At 47.4% G+C, this 16,010-nt stretch overlaps 2 protein-coding genes across 2 annotated transcripts; both read left to right on the top strand.

The window, feature by feature from the left end:
- The first annotated feature begins 394 nt into the window (after positions 1 to 394).
- Positions 395 to 2,224, top strand: LOC144123391 (uncharacterized). Its single transcript, XM_077656230.1, has 2 exons — positions 395 to 459; positions 1,704 to 2,224. Exons 1-2 carry the CDS (start codon positions 454 to 456, stop codon positions 2,187 to 2,189), a joined length of 492 nt encoding a protein of 163 aa, XP_077512356.1. The 5' UTR covers positions 395 to 453; the 3' UTR covers positions 2,190 to 2,224.
- Positions 2,225 to 5,918: 3,694 nt separating this feature from the next.
- Positions 5,919 to 9,677, top strand: LOC144125181 (uncharacterized). Its single transcript, XM_077658345.1, has one exon. The coding sequence runs from the start codon at positions 6,235 to 6,237 to the stop codon at positions 8,827 to 8,829; it is 2,595 nt and encodes an 864-aa protein (XP_077514471.1). The 5' UTR covers positions 5,919 to 6,234; the 3' UTR covers positions 8,830 to 9,677.
- Positions 9,678 to 16,010: the final 6,333 nt, after the last annotated feature.

Raw genomic sequence — 16,010 nt, 5'->3', positions numbered from 1 at the left:
CGCTTTGTCAATAATTTGTTTGTTTCAAGCAGGGACGGCGCCAGGGAATTTGTCGTGGGGTGGCGAGGAGAAGGGGGAATTAAGTTGTAGATAAGCATATGCCTCTTTGGCATTGATGCTTATATAATTATAAAATAAATAAAACGCTGCGATAGGAGCATCAGGCACTCGCTCTCTACACCCAGGTGCCCAATACGGGCTGCATTACCAGGTAACGACTTCTTTGTCAGCGTCTAAACGTAACACTCGGCTACTTTTTTGTGGCCCAGCAAATTTTTGGGGTGACCGCCGCCACGCATTCCATTGGCGCCGTCACTGGTTCCCGGTCATCTCCAATACAGCGAGCTCTAGCGGACGCGTGCGATCGAAAGTGTGCACACTTAAGGAAGAAAAAGAAGGGGCTAAGGAAAATTCATTGCCATTCAGCCTGAGGAGATCATCATCATCATCATCATGGCAGTGAGTTCCTTTCAAGCCTTGTCCGCTGGAGATAAAAGCGCATGGTCGTTCCTTTTTTTGCGTTCGCCCGCTGATAATTGTTGGCTGTTTGCCCACACTGCCAGGGGCTGCTTCAAGTGTGTGACTTGCATTGCTGCATCTGAGCAAAAACAGCTCAGTAAAATTGAGGTGCTGCCTTTGCAGAAGGGCCCACACAGCGAACTGCTTTGCGCGGGACCAGTGTTTTTCGAGTTCGTTAGTACTCAATTTGAAAAGGGGACCTACCGCAACGCGGCGTTCACATCTCGTAAAGGTGCCACTTTCGATTCAAATCCTCCTACAGCTAGCTGCTGTGGCAACACCGAATGCTGCAGAGCGGCTAACGTGCCTTTTCTCAGATCCACGGCTCCACTAATTCTGCTTATGATATCTCCAACTACTCTGCTTCTGCTTATGATATCTCCAAGCACTCTCTGACTGCTCACCCTTCCAATCCTGGCAGCGATCAATTGAGTTTTGTTGCGTCCCTGGCTCAGAATATCATATGCGTCCTGCACATGCATGAAACACGATGCGCTGATCCTCAGACGTGGTGGGCCCGGATTAGTGATATGGACTAGCTTCTCCAGATCTCCTTAGCCGAAGAATTATGAATAAAAACCACTTCTCCCGATCTTCTGCCCATGCTCGAACGTAGGTGGCGACATTACCATGAAGGAAAGGCACTAAATTCAGTCCGAGAAAGGAGACGGAACAATAAGATGGGAGGAGGAGGGCAGGGTTGGCCCCCTCCCTGCCTCTCTTCCGCCGCCTCGTGCGAGAAATTTTCAGTGGAACGCCACATTAGCGCTTATAGTTTTCAACTACGAATGTTCAAGAGACACAATGTTTAAATACAGACCGACTGCATCCCACCCCCAACAGTTTCCCGCGAATCCGCCTCTGTGCCGTCCACATTATCTGGTCGTCACTTCCGCACATCTATATTTCTGTAATCTTGTCTTCCTCGGGTGTGATAAAGCGTACCACAGATGACATCTCTGCCTATAGCAACAGTGCAGAAGAAACTGTTGCTTCGTCTTGTATGCCCAACTCTCCTGTATACCGAGACCTGCTCAGAGGCCGTATGCATGCTGGCTGCGGTCGGTCGGCCCGTCGAATCCCGTCGGGGAACACCCCATAAGTAACAGAGCGAGCAAGCTTCAGTGAGACCTGCAACGTGCAGCGCTACAGGTTTCAGCGGGGCTTTTATCCTCCCCTTGCAGCAATTCGTGCACATCCCTGTGATGGCCGCGTCCAATTACTCGCCGTCGCCCCCCGCCCCCTCCGTGTCGAGGAACACGGATAGCGCAGACGCCCCGCGGCGACGACGCGAAGAAACCGTCTACACATGGGCATGCAGTCCGACCGAGCTCCTGGAAGAGGCTCGAGCGCGCGGCCAGTCGCGCTACGACACCGCCATCGCCGTCAAGGACCGCATGTACAGACTACTGTACGTGGCTCTGGGCTTCACGGTAGTCATCCTGACGGCCGGCATCGCCTCGATAGTGCTCGACTGGCACCGTGGCCTGGGCGTCGCCCTGGTTTTGACGGGAACCGCACTCGTGATTGCGTGCTGGGCTGTGTTCTTGTGCAGCTGCTCCGAACGGTCGCGCATGTTCATTGCGGTCATCGTGCCCAGCTACTTCTTGCGCCGTGCGGGCACTGCCGCACATCGGGGCCACGTTGACGTCGGCGACAAGCTCCTCTGATTCGACCCAACCAGGGCACGGCCCTGCGTTCGATTCGGCACGCTTCTGAGGCAAATATATGGCGTTGTCTTCTTTCAAGGCGAAAGCCTTCAATGGCTCATGCTCGCGGTGGCGTCCGTCCGTGCGCTGGAATCGTGCCAACTATGGCCTCTCCGCGCAGCGACGCAACCTCCTCCCCTCCTTAGCAACCGGCGTGCCGGTGGGGGCGCAGCTGCGCATAGCAACCGTGACGTCACATAGTAGCGGTAGAACGAGCGCGCGCGCGTCGGCGGTGGCGCGGTATATGCAGTGGGTTGACCACAAGGCTTTCGCCAAGCAAACTTTAGAATTTCCAAAGTGTCTTCTGTAATTTTTTTGTCAAACATCGGCTTCTTTATTTCGTTAAGTACGATCTCGTTAATTCGACCCCTTTAATTCGTAAATCCGGATAATTCGGACTGTCTGTGCGGTACGTCCCGGTCAATCCAAGCCTCTAGGTTAGCCTTCATGCTCATTATATTATTGGGCTCGTGCCGGCTACTTCGGACGGGCTCCCGAGTGGGGGTTGCGTCGACATATATGACCGACGTGGCAAGCATTCATCCAAATTGTTCCTCATGAAGCTGAACTGCTTGTCGCCCTGCAGTATCCGACCGCATAATATTTCGTTTGCTGAGCTTCGCCGCCAGTCCGCGGCAACGGCGGCTTTTAGGAACGACGATAGGGTATAATCTCCCAAATGAGGGAGCAACACAGGACAGCACAATAGCTAACAGCTTAGAACTGACCAGTCTTAAATGAAGAAAGGCGGAAGCAAGTATATTCCAAAATGCCCATCCGCAGGGATAGACGAAACTCCAATCAAGCTTATTAATGATCTTGTCCAAAGAGGCAAGGAAACTCTTTTTGATAAGAGCATTGGAGACAATCATAACAAATAAGCAAATTACGCACAGCTGGAGACAGAATAAAATGAATTTGGTTTATAAACGGAAAGGTGATAAGATGAACATCAAATCCTTCGGACCGATTACGATAACATCATTATACAGGCTGGCGATGCAGGCGGTGAAATTAAAAATGCAGTCATGGGTAGAAAGTAATAGAACACTCGGATAGCTTCAGAACGTGTTCAGAAGGGGTAGGCGTTGAGATGATAGCCTGTCCGTGCTTACCCAATGCATAGAAATAGCTAAGGCAGAAAACAGACCTCTGTATCTAGCCTTCCTGGATCATAAGGTATGCATACGACAACGTGAGCAGGAAACTCCTGGGGATCATATTAAAAGATGAAGGTATTGGTCATGAGGTAATTGATTTTCTACAGGAAATATATCGAGAAAATAAATTTGAAATAACATGGGAAGGGATTAAGAGTAGGACAACTGTCGAGGTACACAAATGATAATCAGGTTGTCCTCTATCACCGCTTCTGTTCACGCTTTATATTGCAAACACAGAAAGAAGGAGGAAGCAATCTAGGGTATAATCTACCTGTCGTAAAGGTTAGGCGGAGAGGTCGTTGAGCAACGACTGCCGGGGTTAATGTTTGCGGACGATATTGTACTGTTGACAGATCGATAGCCAGAAAGATTTGCAAACTGGTTAATTGCTGTGGAGACGAAAGAAACACTCTAGGTTTAAGTTTTAGCGCAACTAAGTCAAGTGTGATGATCTTCGACGATACAACTGACCACGTGCTTACAATACAAGGCCATGAAATACCCCACGTGGCCGAATACAAGTATCTCGGGGTATGGGTAAACGAAGGTCAGATGTACACGGAAAAGCATGAACAGTCTCTCATAGCAAAAGGGCGAAGAGATGCCGCGATAATGAAACACAGGGCATTGTGGGGGTATAACAGATATGAAGTACTGAGAGGTATTTGGAAATGAATAATTGTGCCGTGGATTACTTTCGCGAATGCGGTTCTGTGCTTAAGGGCGGAAGTTCAGTCGAGATTAGAAGTAAATCGGCGAACTGTCGGAAGATTAGCACTAGGTGCCCCACGGGAAAACCACAAATGAGGCAGTACATGGGGATATATGGGCTGAGCATCGTTCGAAGCACGGGAAGCTCCGAGTAAAATACTATGTGAAGGACGCCTGAGGAAATTGGACGATAATAGGTGGGCAGCTAAGGTATTTAAATACCTATCCAGAAAGAGCGTTGATTCGCAATGGCGCAAAAGAACTAGGAAGCTAACCAGTAAGTATGCCAGACGCGAGGACGGAGAAAGAAGAGAACATTAAACGACAGGTTAAAAACGCGGAAGATAAAAATTCGATAAATTCAATGGAAAAGAAGCATAGTGTAGAACTATATCGATACTGGAAAAAGCAGATCAGGAAGGAAGCGTTTTATGATAACCCAAGAGGCAGTGCCCTACTCTTTGAAACTATAGGTCAGGGTGTCTTAGAACGCGCCGCTACAAAAATGAATCTAACGAAGATGACACATGTGCTGTGTGTGGTAAATCGGTAGAAACAATAGAACACCTCATATTTAAATGTAATGATATCTATCCCGATGCCGATGCAGGCACAGTCACTCTTCCTGAGGCCCTAGGGTTTATAGATAATATATGGTCAGGTAAATAAATCTGCGGTGGAAATTAGCAAAAAGCGATAGGAAGATTGGTGGCTCAAGAGCAGAGGTGACATAAGGTTAGAAGTGTAGGAAGACGTATTTAAAGAAAATGGAGAATTTTAATAACTTACAACACAGTTAAACGAAAATAAAGAAGAAAAGCAGAGCGTGGTGGTGACTGCCATCACCTTCTATCTATCCATCCATCGTTGGCTATACACACACACACACGTGTATATATATATATATATATATATATATATATATATATATATATATATATATATATATATATATAATAATGAAAATGAGCGGAGCACGTTCAAGATGCATTTTGTATTAGAGCATAAGTCCGCTCTGTCACCCTCCCCGCATGGCCTTTAGGGTATTTGAATAAATAAATAAATAAACATTATGTAGAGGTAATGAGGCGTACGTTACTCAAGTAAATGTCCGTAATATAACCAGAACGGGATATAAACCGGATAACGTGTCAGCCAGGACATCTCTGCAGGAAAAAAATATGCATATAAATAGTCTCCGTAATATCACCGGAACGAGATGTTCCATAGATAACGTACTAGGAAAACTCAAACAAGGACTTGTCACGGACATCCCTCGTAAGTACTTAGAGGTTAGGATATATTTGGGTATGCGATTCGGATATCCTTGGGACCTGGTGTATCACTGGGGAATACCCATTGGATGGGGGGGGGGGGGGGGGGTAGTACTTCCATGAATGCTACGCGAGCCCCACAACATGGCATAGAAGCAAACCCCCGGGCTCTAAACTTGATGCGTTGATGTGTATGCGACAACGGTCGAGTTTGCCTGGCTGGTCATCACTCGGTCATCATATTGTTTGTTCCCACCCCCTTATGATAGTATACCTCTCACCGCGTCTAATAAAATTAAATAGAAAAGTGATAAAAATGAAATGAGCTGCTTGGGAAAAGAGGCGGCGTACCGGCCGTCGCACAATCTCGCGCTCCCCGATGGTGGCTAACGGCTTCATATGAATTGAGAAACGAAACTGCGTAATTCTTCGGGCTGCATGGGCACCGACATCAATGTTGCAAATAATATATCGCAAAGACAATGTCTTCGTTAGCTCTTGTAACATTTTTTTATTTAGCTCCGCCAGCACTTGCTGCTGTTATGCGTGACCGCTCGATTGATTCAAACACTACAATCAAGCATTGTACGCTTATCATCATCAGCGTTGAAATTGAAAATTTCCGGTTTCCGGCATCGGTAATCTTCAAGCGAAAATGGTGGTGTGTTTTGATCGAGGTAGTGTGCATCGATGTGCACGCTTTGCATGGCTCGCGCAATCAGAGATGTTGGCTGTCATCGCGTCCTTCTGAATGCAGGCAGGCTGTGATTAAAACTTCCGAATTTAGCTGAACAGCCTGTGTAAAAGCTGAAAGATTGACAGTGTACTATTCGCGCGCGGCAGCGCCGGTGCTGCACCATGGCGTTCATGGGAAAGTTCTCCAAGTGTCCTCTGTGCCACAAGGAATTCAGCACGTCGGGCAGCCTCTCCAAGCATAAGAAGCGCGTGCACAAGGTGATGCCGGACCCGACGAAGGTGCCACGTGTGGGCCGCCAGGTAAAGTGCGGTGAGCTGGACTGCACTTACATCGCCACTCGGCGCGACGACATGCGCGACCACTTGGTTCTTGAGCACGGCCTTTCGCTGGTGGAAGTGCAAGAAGAGTTCGAGTCTATGGCCGACTTTCGCGAATGGATGGACCTTGTGTCACGCGCTAACCGGACGCAGTTCGCGGCGCGGGCCAGTGACACGCAGGCCCGAGCCACCGTTCACCGCTACGTCTGCCACCGTTCGGGACTGAGCAATCTCAAGACGACAGCGCGGCAGCGCCGCGTCAAGTCGCAGGGTTCGTGCAAAATGGGCGGCTGGTGCACTGCCTACCTAAATGCTCGGGAGTGCCTTCTGACAGGCGCAGTGCGGGTCAACGGCTGCCTGACGCATTACGGCCACGACATGGACGTCGCTCATCTTCGGATCTCTGCTGCTGACCGGCGGGCGATCCTGGCCGAGATCCGGCGCGGTGTGCCCTTCGACCGCATCCTCGAGAACATTCGCAGCGAATTCCCGCAGGACTCGCGTGAAATAACGCGCACGCACCTCATCACCATGGGCGACATCCGCAACATCGCCGTCGCTGAGGGCCTGCTCTCCTGGAAGCTTGACGTGGACGACGACCGGAGCGTACGCAAGTTAGCTGCGCGCTTCGCTGGACAGTCTTACAGCCCCATCCTGCTCTACAAATCCCGGGGGGCCCCCTCGGACACTGATGCGCCTGCGGCAAGCACTGGCGCGTTTCGTGGTTTGGCCGACGACGACATGGCGCTGGTGATTCAGACGCGCTACCAGCGGGACCTGGTGAGCAGGGCGCCAGTTCTGGTCTGCGTCGAGCCTGTTACGGGCCATAGCTCCGAGTACACGTTGCTGGCCCTTCTCGCCACTACGGTTGCAGGCCTGGTGGTTCCCATTGGCTGGTGCGTTTGTGGTGCTGCCAATCCAGCTGTCGTGGCAGCCTTCTTTAGTGTTGTCCACCAGAACATGGGCGACTTGAGGCCGCGATTCTTCATGTCTGAAGACACCGACTTCTACTACACGGCTTGGCTTGAAGCCTTTGGCGGCGAACAGCGTCCACACAAGGTTCTTTCGTCATGGCATCTTCATCGTGCTTGGACTGAGGCAGTCAACACGTGGGTTCGCGGCAGGGAGAAGCAGGCAGCCGTCAACAGGTCACTTGATCTCCTCATGAGCCAGGAATCGACTGAATCCTTTCAGAAGATGTTGCGTCGTGTTGTCGCCATGTTGAAGATGGATAGTGACACTGCCAACTTTGGCGATGTCTTTGAGTCGACATATGCAGGACGGCCTGAGCAGTGGGGAAGTTGCTTTTTCAGAGACCTGGAAATCAACATAGAGGATTTTCACACATTATTCAGACGTATTGCTAGCCGCCTCAAAGTAAAGAGGCTAGACAAGATTGCCCATAATTTGCTGCTGGCTTCAGAGTCCAAGCAGTATGAGAACTACCTGAAAGTCCTTCGTCACACACCATCCGAAGCTGTAAACTCAAAGAAATCAAAAAGTGAAACAGTCAACATTGTTGATGAATTACCAGTTGATGTAGTGACCCTCGACTCTATGCACATTGGTGAGGCAGTGTCTATTGACACAGTGAGTTATGAGGCAATCACTGATGACGGACTCCCAGTCCAGGTTATGCCTGTTGAAGGAGTGCAGATACATGTGGTACCCACTGAGGAGACACCACTTGACACCATCCATGTGGAAGAAGTGTGTGTTGAAGCTTTGCCTGAGCTCATATTGCCGTCTGATTCTCCATGCACACCAGAGCTTGAAGAGCAGCCACCAAGGTTAAAACGTTCCCGTCGCAGGTCCACCCGCCAGACGGCACAGAACATCATCAGAGCTCATGAGGATGCACTTAACATTCTTCCAGAACAGATTGTTTGCATCTCCAGTAGCCAATGGAAAGTAAATGAAGCGGATAATAGCTATGATGTCTGCGAAGTGCTGAGCTGCCACAAGGCCCAGTGTGAGCCGCGCTGCAGGCAGTGTGATGCTTGCTCACACAGGTATCGCTGCAGCTGCAACTGTGCCTACATGTGCCGACACATTCATGCTTGTCTGATTCACGGTGACTTAGCCATCGACGAGCCACCAATGGGGTTGGTTGAGGAAGTTGTCAACACGATGACACCCGAGGCACTGGCAGAGTGCACAAGCTTCTCGTTCTCAAGCATTGAGTCTGTCGAGCAAGTGGCTGTGCATGCTGATAAGAAGAAGCTGGAGGTGCTGTGCGCCCTGCATAAGCTCAATGAAACCTGTGTCCGGGCAGCAGAATTGCTGGCAACTAAAGAGCGTCTACCGTTATCTCACCAGGCAGACTACATCTTATCGACCTTAAGGGCAACCAACACTGTGCTGGACTCCTTCTGCCGCAAAGGCATGACCCAGGTTTCAAAAATGCTGACTGACCATGACTATGAAAGCACAGCGTAGCATAGAGCTTGGATAACACATACCTAGTTCCTCTGATGTGCCAGGTTTGGCAATAGGCAAAAAGGACTGCTGTCTTCCATTGTTTTAACGCTTTGAAAATTGCTAGAGTTCAGTGTGGCTTTTGCGTTATGAGAAAATAGCGTGCATAATAGCTGGCACATCTGTGTGCTGTTATGATAGCAAACTGTACCTTGAGGCACTAACAGTTGGTAGCAAGATCTCATTTATGGTGCAGTGGTATAAATTTCCAATGGACCCTGGGGGATTGATAGCCAGTCATCTCCTTGGATACAGTTCCATTGATAGTTCATTCTGGACAGCGAAGCCTGTGAGCTGAAATACTGTCCAGAGAATTTCATTGCAAAATGACTGTGGCTAAGCAACTTCTTGTGGTACTATATGGGCAGGGCTGGCCTATGTTTTGCAAAAATGTTATTGCTGTGATCATGTTATATAATGGATGTTTCAATTTTTGCCTGGGTGGCAGTTTTACTGTTATGAAGGCAGACTTCTCTGGTGTAGCTTGTTATGGCGCTTGCATACAACTGATGCACTGCCTGTTCTGTATCAGTCTCTGGAAGAGTGCATTTTAGACATCTTTGGACACTTATTTATATGCTGCTTGAATTAACTAGCCAGCGAGTTTGCAAACACTATGCAACGTTTGTGCTGGCCAATACATAGGGGTTTTATGCACCGGCGTGCATAAAACAATAAATCAAAGTTTTATACAATCTGCAGCATCTTATATTCAGTGCAGTTTTTTGTCTATAAACAGCCCCAAGGGATGTGCAAATGTGTAACTGTGATGTCCAGAAATACTTTCAATATATAAGTTATATTTGTGTCATGTCTTATTCTTATTTTAGTAAACAAAATGTACAAACCCTAGCTGCTCATGATGAAACAGACCTCACATAAGGTTTCCTGCTGATGTAAAACAAAGTGCCCTTACTGAGAGCCTGTTCTGCACTTATACTGTATTCTTGAATATGTTTATCTTTAGCTCCATTGCATTTCATGTATTTTTTTGTTAACAATTATGTACTGTGCACAATTAGTGCTATGTGTTTCCATTGTCAACTGGTAGTGTCAGAATGACGGTGCAGCCAGGGGCAGAAAATGTGTAACAAATGTTAAGCACCACTGACAAAGCTCGGTGTCATTATAAAGCGCTCTAGCTGCCAAGCAAGGAATACCAACAAGTTTCAGCACCCATATGTTAGTAGACTGCCAAGATGCACAGAAATTCATCCTAGCAGTGAGGGTGCATAAAGACACTCGTTTATATGTTGGAGTGTCAAGTATTGTGCTAGCTTGCATTATTCAAGAAGTGGTGTAGGCTCAAGTGCATATGCCAGCTGCCTGCTTGACGGGAGCTGCTCACCACTCTGGTGGCCGCTGTAGTCATTTGTTAGGCTACCATCCTCGATCTGCCATATTAGGTTCTTTAAATGCCCCACAAAATTGTAAATGAAAAATCACATCAACCTGACTTTGAGATGTTAAAAGACTTCAGCTTAGCCCGAAAGGTCACCATATCTTGTGCAGGGTGGCAAGTGAAACTTTACCATCATGCGAATTTGGCTTGTTAGACTGAAAAAGATGTGCAATGAGACCCAGCAGCATTCTGGGACCAAGTGCTCTAGCACACCTGCAAGTCTTATACTCAGGCATGCAGTATACTGGTATATTAATGAATACACTGCCATAACTATTTCATAAATTGCTTAAAGAAGTACAGACGCCTAATTTAAAAAATTTGCTTAAAGAACTACAGACGCCTAATTTTAGTTGCACGTTTTCTTCCCTGCAATGATGCGCGAGACATTAGTATACATGGATCACTATGTAGTATTTGCCTGCGACCACTAAGTAACATACAACTGAATTCTTTCTCTTTTAAGGGAGTTGATATTCATTGACATCCACCTAAGTGCAGCCATACGGCTACAAAGGAGAGCTAATCAGCTTTCTCAGAAAGTTCGCAGTTAAAGAAAAATTTGTCCTGGTCCAGGGTTCGAACTTGGAACCACCGCCTCACTGGAGCAGTCGCTCTTACAACTGGGCTAACCAGGATGGCAAGCTTGTGGTAGGGAGAGAGCGAATTGATCAATAACTTGAAGTGGGAACAGTGTTGGTGAAATGTTTAGGGGAATCCCCCAAGGTGGAGTTTATTTGTAATAAGTGAGTCATTACTCATTAGAATCCACCTAAGCGCAGCCATATGGTTACAAAGGAGAGCTAATCAGCTTTCTCAGAAACTTCGCAGTTAAAGAAAAATTCATCCTGATCCAGGGTTCGAACCTGGGACCACCACCTCACTGGAGCAGTCGCTCTTCCAACTGGGCTAACCAGGATGGCAAGCTTGTGGTAGGGAGAGAGCGAGTTGATCAATAACTTGAAGTGGGAACAGTGTTGGTGAAATGTTTAGGGGAATCCCCCAAGGTGGAGTTTATTTGTAATAAGTGAGTCATTACTCATTAGAATCCACCTAAGCGCAGCCATACGGATACAAAGGAGAGCTAATCAGCTTTCTCAGAAACTTCACAGTTAAAGAAAAATTTGTCCTGGTCCAGGGTTCGAACTTGGAACCACCGCCTCACTGGAGCAGTCGCTCTTCCAACTAAGCTAACCAGGATGGCAAGCTTGTGGTAGGGAGAGAGCGAATTGATCAGTAACTTGAAGTAGGAACAGTGTTGGTGAAATGCTTATGGGAATCCCCCCAAGGTGGAGTTGATTTGTAATAAGTGAGTCATTACTCATTAGAATCCACCTAAGCGCAGCCTTACGGATACAAAGGAGAGCTAATCAGCTTTCTCAAGATCTTCGCAGTTAAAAAAAAATTCATCCTGATCCAGGGTTCGAACCTGGGACCACCACCTCGCTGGAGCAGTCGCTCTTCCAACTAGGCTAACCAGGATGGCAAGCTTGTGGTAGGGAGAGAGCGAATTGATCAATAACTTGAAGTGGGAACAGTGTTGGTGAAATGTTTAGGGGAATCCCCCAAGGTGGTGTTTCAAGGGAGTCATTACTCATTGGAATCCACCTAAGCGCAGCTATACGGTTACAAAGGAGAGCTAATCAGCTTTCTCAGAAACTTCGCAGTTAAAGAAAAATTTGTCCTGGTCCAGGGTTCGAACCTGGGACCACCACCTCACTGGAGCAGTCGCTCTTCCAACTGGGCTAACCAGGATGGCAAGCTTGTGGTAGGGAGAGAGCGAATTGATCAATAACTTGAAGTGGGAACAGTTTGTTGGTGAAATGTTTAGGGGAATCCCCCAAGGTGGTGTTGATTTGAAATAAGGGAGTCATTACTCATTGGAATCCACCTAAGCGCAGCTATACGGTTACAAAGGAGAGCTAATCAGCTTTCTCAGAAACTTCGCAGTTAATGAAAAATTTGTCCTGGTCCAGGGTTCGAACCTGGGACCACCACCTCACTGGAGCAGTCGCTCTTCCAACTGGGCTAACCAGGATGGCAAGCTTGTGGTAGGGAGAGAGCGAATTGATCAATAACTTGAAGTGGGAACAGTGTTGGTGAAATGTTTAGGGGAATCCCCCAAGGTGGTGTTTCAAGGGAGTCATTACTCATTGGAATCCACCTAGGCGCAGCTATACGGTTACAAAGGAGAGCTAATCAGCTTTCTCAGAAACTTCGCAGTTAAAGAAAAATTTGTCCTGGTCCAGGGTTCGAACCTGGGACCACCACCTCACTGGAGCAGTCGCTCTTCCAACTGGGCTAACCAGGATGGCAAGCTTGTGGTAGGGAGAGAGCGAGTTGATCAATAACTTGAAGTGGGAACAGTGTTGGTGAAATGTTTAGGGGAATCCCCCAAGGTGGTGTTGATTTGAAATAAGGGAGTCATTACTCATTGGAATCCACCTAAGTGCAGCCTTACGGATACAAAGGAGAGCTAATCAGCTTTCTCAAGATCTTCGCAGTTAAAAAAAAATTCATCCTGATCCAGGGTTCGAACCTGGGACCACCACCTCACTGGAGCAGTCGCTCTTCCAACTGGGCTAACCAGGATGGCAAGCTTGTGGTAGGGAGAGAGCGAATTGATCAATAACTTGAAGTGGGAACAGTTTGTTGGTGAAATGTTTAGGGGAATCCCCCAAGGTGGTGTTGATTTGAAATAAGGGAGTCATTACTCATTGGAATCCACCTAAGCGCAGCTATACGGTTACAAAGGAGAGCTAATCAGCTTTCTCAGAAACTTCGCAGTTAATGAAAAATTTGTCCTGGTCCAGGGTTCGAACCTGGGACCACCACCTCACTGGAGCAGTCGCTCTTCCAACTGGGCTAACCAGGATGGCAAGCTTGTGGAAGGGAGAGAGCGAATTGATCAATAACTTGAAGTGGGAACAGTGTTGGTGAAATGTTTAGGGGAATCCCCCAAGGTGGTGTTTCAAGGGAGTCATTACTCATTGGAATCCACCTAGGCGCAGCTATACGGTTACAAAGGAGAGCTAATCAGCTTTCTCAGAAACTTCGCAGTTAAAGAAAAATTTGTCCTGGTCCAGGGTTCGAACCTGGGACCACCACCTCACTGGAGCAGTCGCTCTTCCAACTGGGCTAACCAGGATGGCAAGCTTGTGGTAGGGAGAGAGCGAGTTGATCAATAACTTGAAGTGGGAACAGTGTTGGTGAAATGTTTAGGGGAATCCCCCAAGGTGGTGTTTCAAGGGAGTCATTACTCATTGGAATCCACCTAAGCGCAGCTATACGGTTACAAAGGAGAGCTAATCAGCTTTCTCAGAAAGTTCGCAGTTAATGAAAAATTTGTCCTGGTCCAGGGTTCGAACCTGGGACCACCACCTCACTGGAGCAGTCGCTCTTCCAACTGGGCTAACCAGGATGGCAAGCTTGTGGTAGGGAGAGAGCGAATTGATCAATAACTTGAAGTGGGAACAGTGTTGGTGAAATGTTTAGGGGAATCCCCCAAGGTGGTGTTTCAAGGGAGTCATTACTCATTGGAATCCACCTAAGCGCAGCTATACGGTTACAAAGGAGAGCTAATCAGCTTTCTCAGAAAGTTCGCAGTTAAAGAAAAATTTGTCCTGGTCCAGGGTTCGAACCTGGGACCACCACCTCACTGGAGCAGTCGCTCTTCCAACTGGGCTAACCAGGATGGCAAGCTTGTGGTAGGGAGAGAGCGAATTGATCAATAACTTGAAGTGGGAACAGTGTTGGTGAAATGTTTAGGGGAATCCCCCAAGGTGGTGTTGATTTGAAATAAGGGAGTCATTACTCATTGGAATCCACCTAAGCGCAGCCATACGGATACAAAGGAGAGCTAATCAGCTTTCTCAGAAACTTCGCAGTTAAAGAAAAATTTGTCCTGGTCCAGGGTTCGAACCTGGGACCACCACCTCACTGGAGCAGTCGCTCTTCCAACTGGGCTAACCAGGATGGCAAGCTTGTGGTAGGGAGAGAGCGAATTGATCAATAACTTGAAGTGGGAACAGTGTTGGTGAAATGTTTAGGGGAATCTCCCAAGGTCGTGTTGATTTGAAATAAGGGAGTCATTACTCATTGGAATCCACCTAAGCACAGCTATACGGTTACAAAGGAGAGCTAATCAGCTTTCTCAGAAACTTCGCAGTTAAAGAAAAATTCATCCTGGTTCAGGGTTCGAACCCGGGACCGCCGCTTCACCGAAGCCGTCGCTCTACCAACTGCGCTAACCGGGACGGCAAGCTTATGGTAGCGCGAGAGCAAATTGATGGGTGGATGCCAATGAATAATGCCTCCCTTATTACAAATCAACTCCACCTTGGCAGATGCCCCTATTCCAATACCAATTCTTTCTCACATGCTGTTGCAATTTGTGCTAAACAATGGCTATTATATCGAAGGTAAGCCTATGTCACGTGAGGCAGGAAAAAAAAAAAAAATCACCGATGCGTTGTTTGTTGTCATTTCAGCTCATGAAGCAGTCTTTGGCTTCAGTGAATTAAAATGACGAATTGGCAAACATACTAAAATTGTTTTCATGCCTCACAATCTAAATTATCCTTATAATCACACCCGTCATATAGTTGCTACAGCTGAAACAGCACAAGAAGAAATTAAATATATTATTTATTGGTTATAGAATACCACAGGAATACTACTGTCAACTCTTCATTACAAAGAAAAAAAAAGCACATTCAAAGATTCGGTGTCCATACACATTAAATGAGCACTTTAATCTCCACATTCATCATACTTGTATTGCGAATGCTTAGCATCAGTCTCGATTTAATGTGGTGTGAGGCATTCACCAACGTACAAATGATCTTTGCACAATTTTTGTGTGGCATCATCGTAGAGGTTGCTAAGTGGTCCTGATGCATAGGATTATGAAATATTTGAGTGGCAACAACCCTATCCTTGCAGAATATTGGCCAAATTGTGCCCCCAAAACAATTTGCACCCAGACCTCAGATGTAACAGCAGCAGAAATTTGCATCCTTTGCAGACACACTTGAACACATGTGCCCTTGGTTCCTGGGCACAATAGTACACAGCCAAGTGTTCATTACTGTGTTCAGGGGCTGCAAGTTGTAGGCAGAGCAGAATGGCACATGTTGGCTGAAGAAAATGGCAGCAGGTCGTAAATGCACAGCACAGCCTTCTTTCCACTGACGTAAAGAACAATGGCAAGGGAATGTGGACATAGGAGGTAGTAGCATAGGTCAGAATGATAAGGGCATCATTCCTGGAAAAGGAAGATGATGAAACAGCCCCGGAGCATCCCAAGCAAGGGGCGGAAAGAGGCATAAATTGGATTCAGTGGTTGTAAGGAATACTGAAACTAGGACAACAGTAATGACGGAAGCACTATGCATGCTATCCACAATCCTAGCAAAGAATTTCAGCTAAGGAAACAAGGAAACTGCTGTTACTGGGCTGGAGTGGTCTTGGCCATTCCTTACATTGTGAAAACCACACAGTCAAGTAGGCGAGGTGCACTGGGCATGCACCTAGATGTTTCATGCTTGAACTTCTGCCATGGAACCAAGGCACACAAGTTTTTCCAGATTCGGGTTATTAATGCAGCCAAGAAAACATCCTGCATGAAACAAATCCTTTGAACCTTTGCAGCTGAGAATGTTTTGTTGGCAGCTGCACTTGTGCCGTGTTTTCCTACAAACTTTTGCGGCTTGTGATATATGGCTTGAAGGCAGGTGTG

The sequence above is a fragment of the Amblyomma americanum genome, chromosome 3 (assembly GCF_052857255.1).
Source record: "Amblyomma americanum isolate KBUSLIRL-KWMA chromosome 3, ASM5285725v1, whole genome shotgun sequence".
NCBI lineage: Eukaryota > Metazoa > Arthropoda > Arachnida > Ixodida > Ixodidae > Amblyomma > Amblyomma americanum.
The sequence above is the reverse complement of the archived record's forward strand: the minus strand, read 5'-3'. Positions and strand labels throughout refer to the sequence as shown.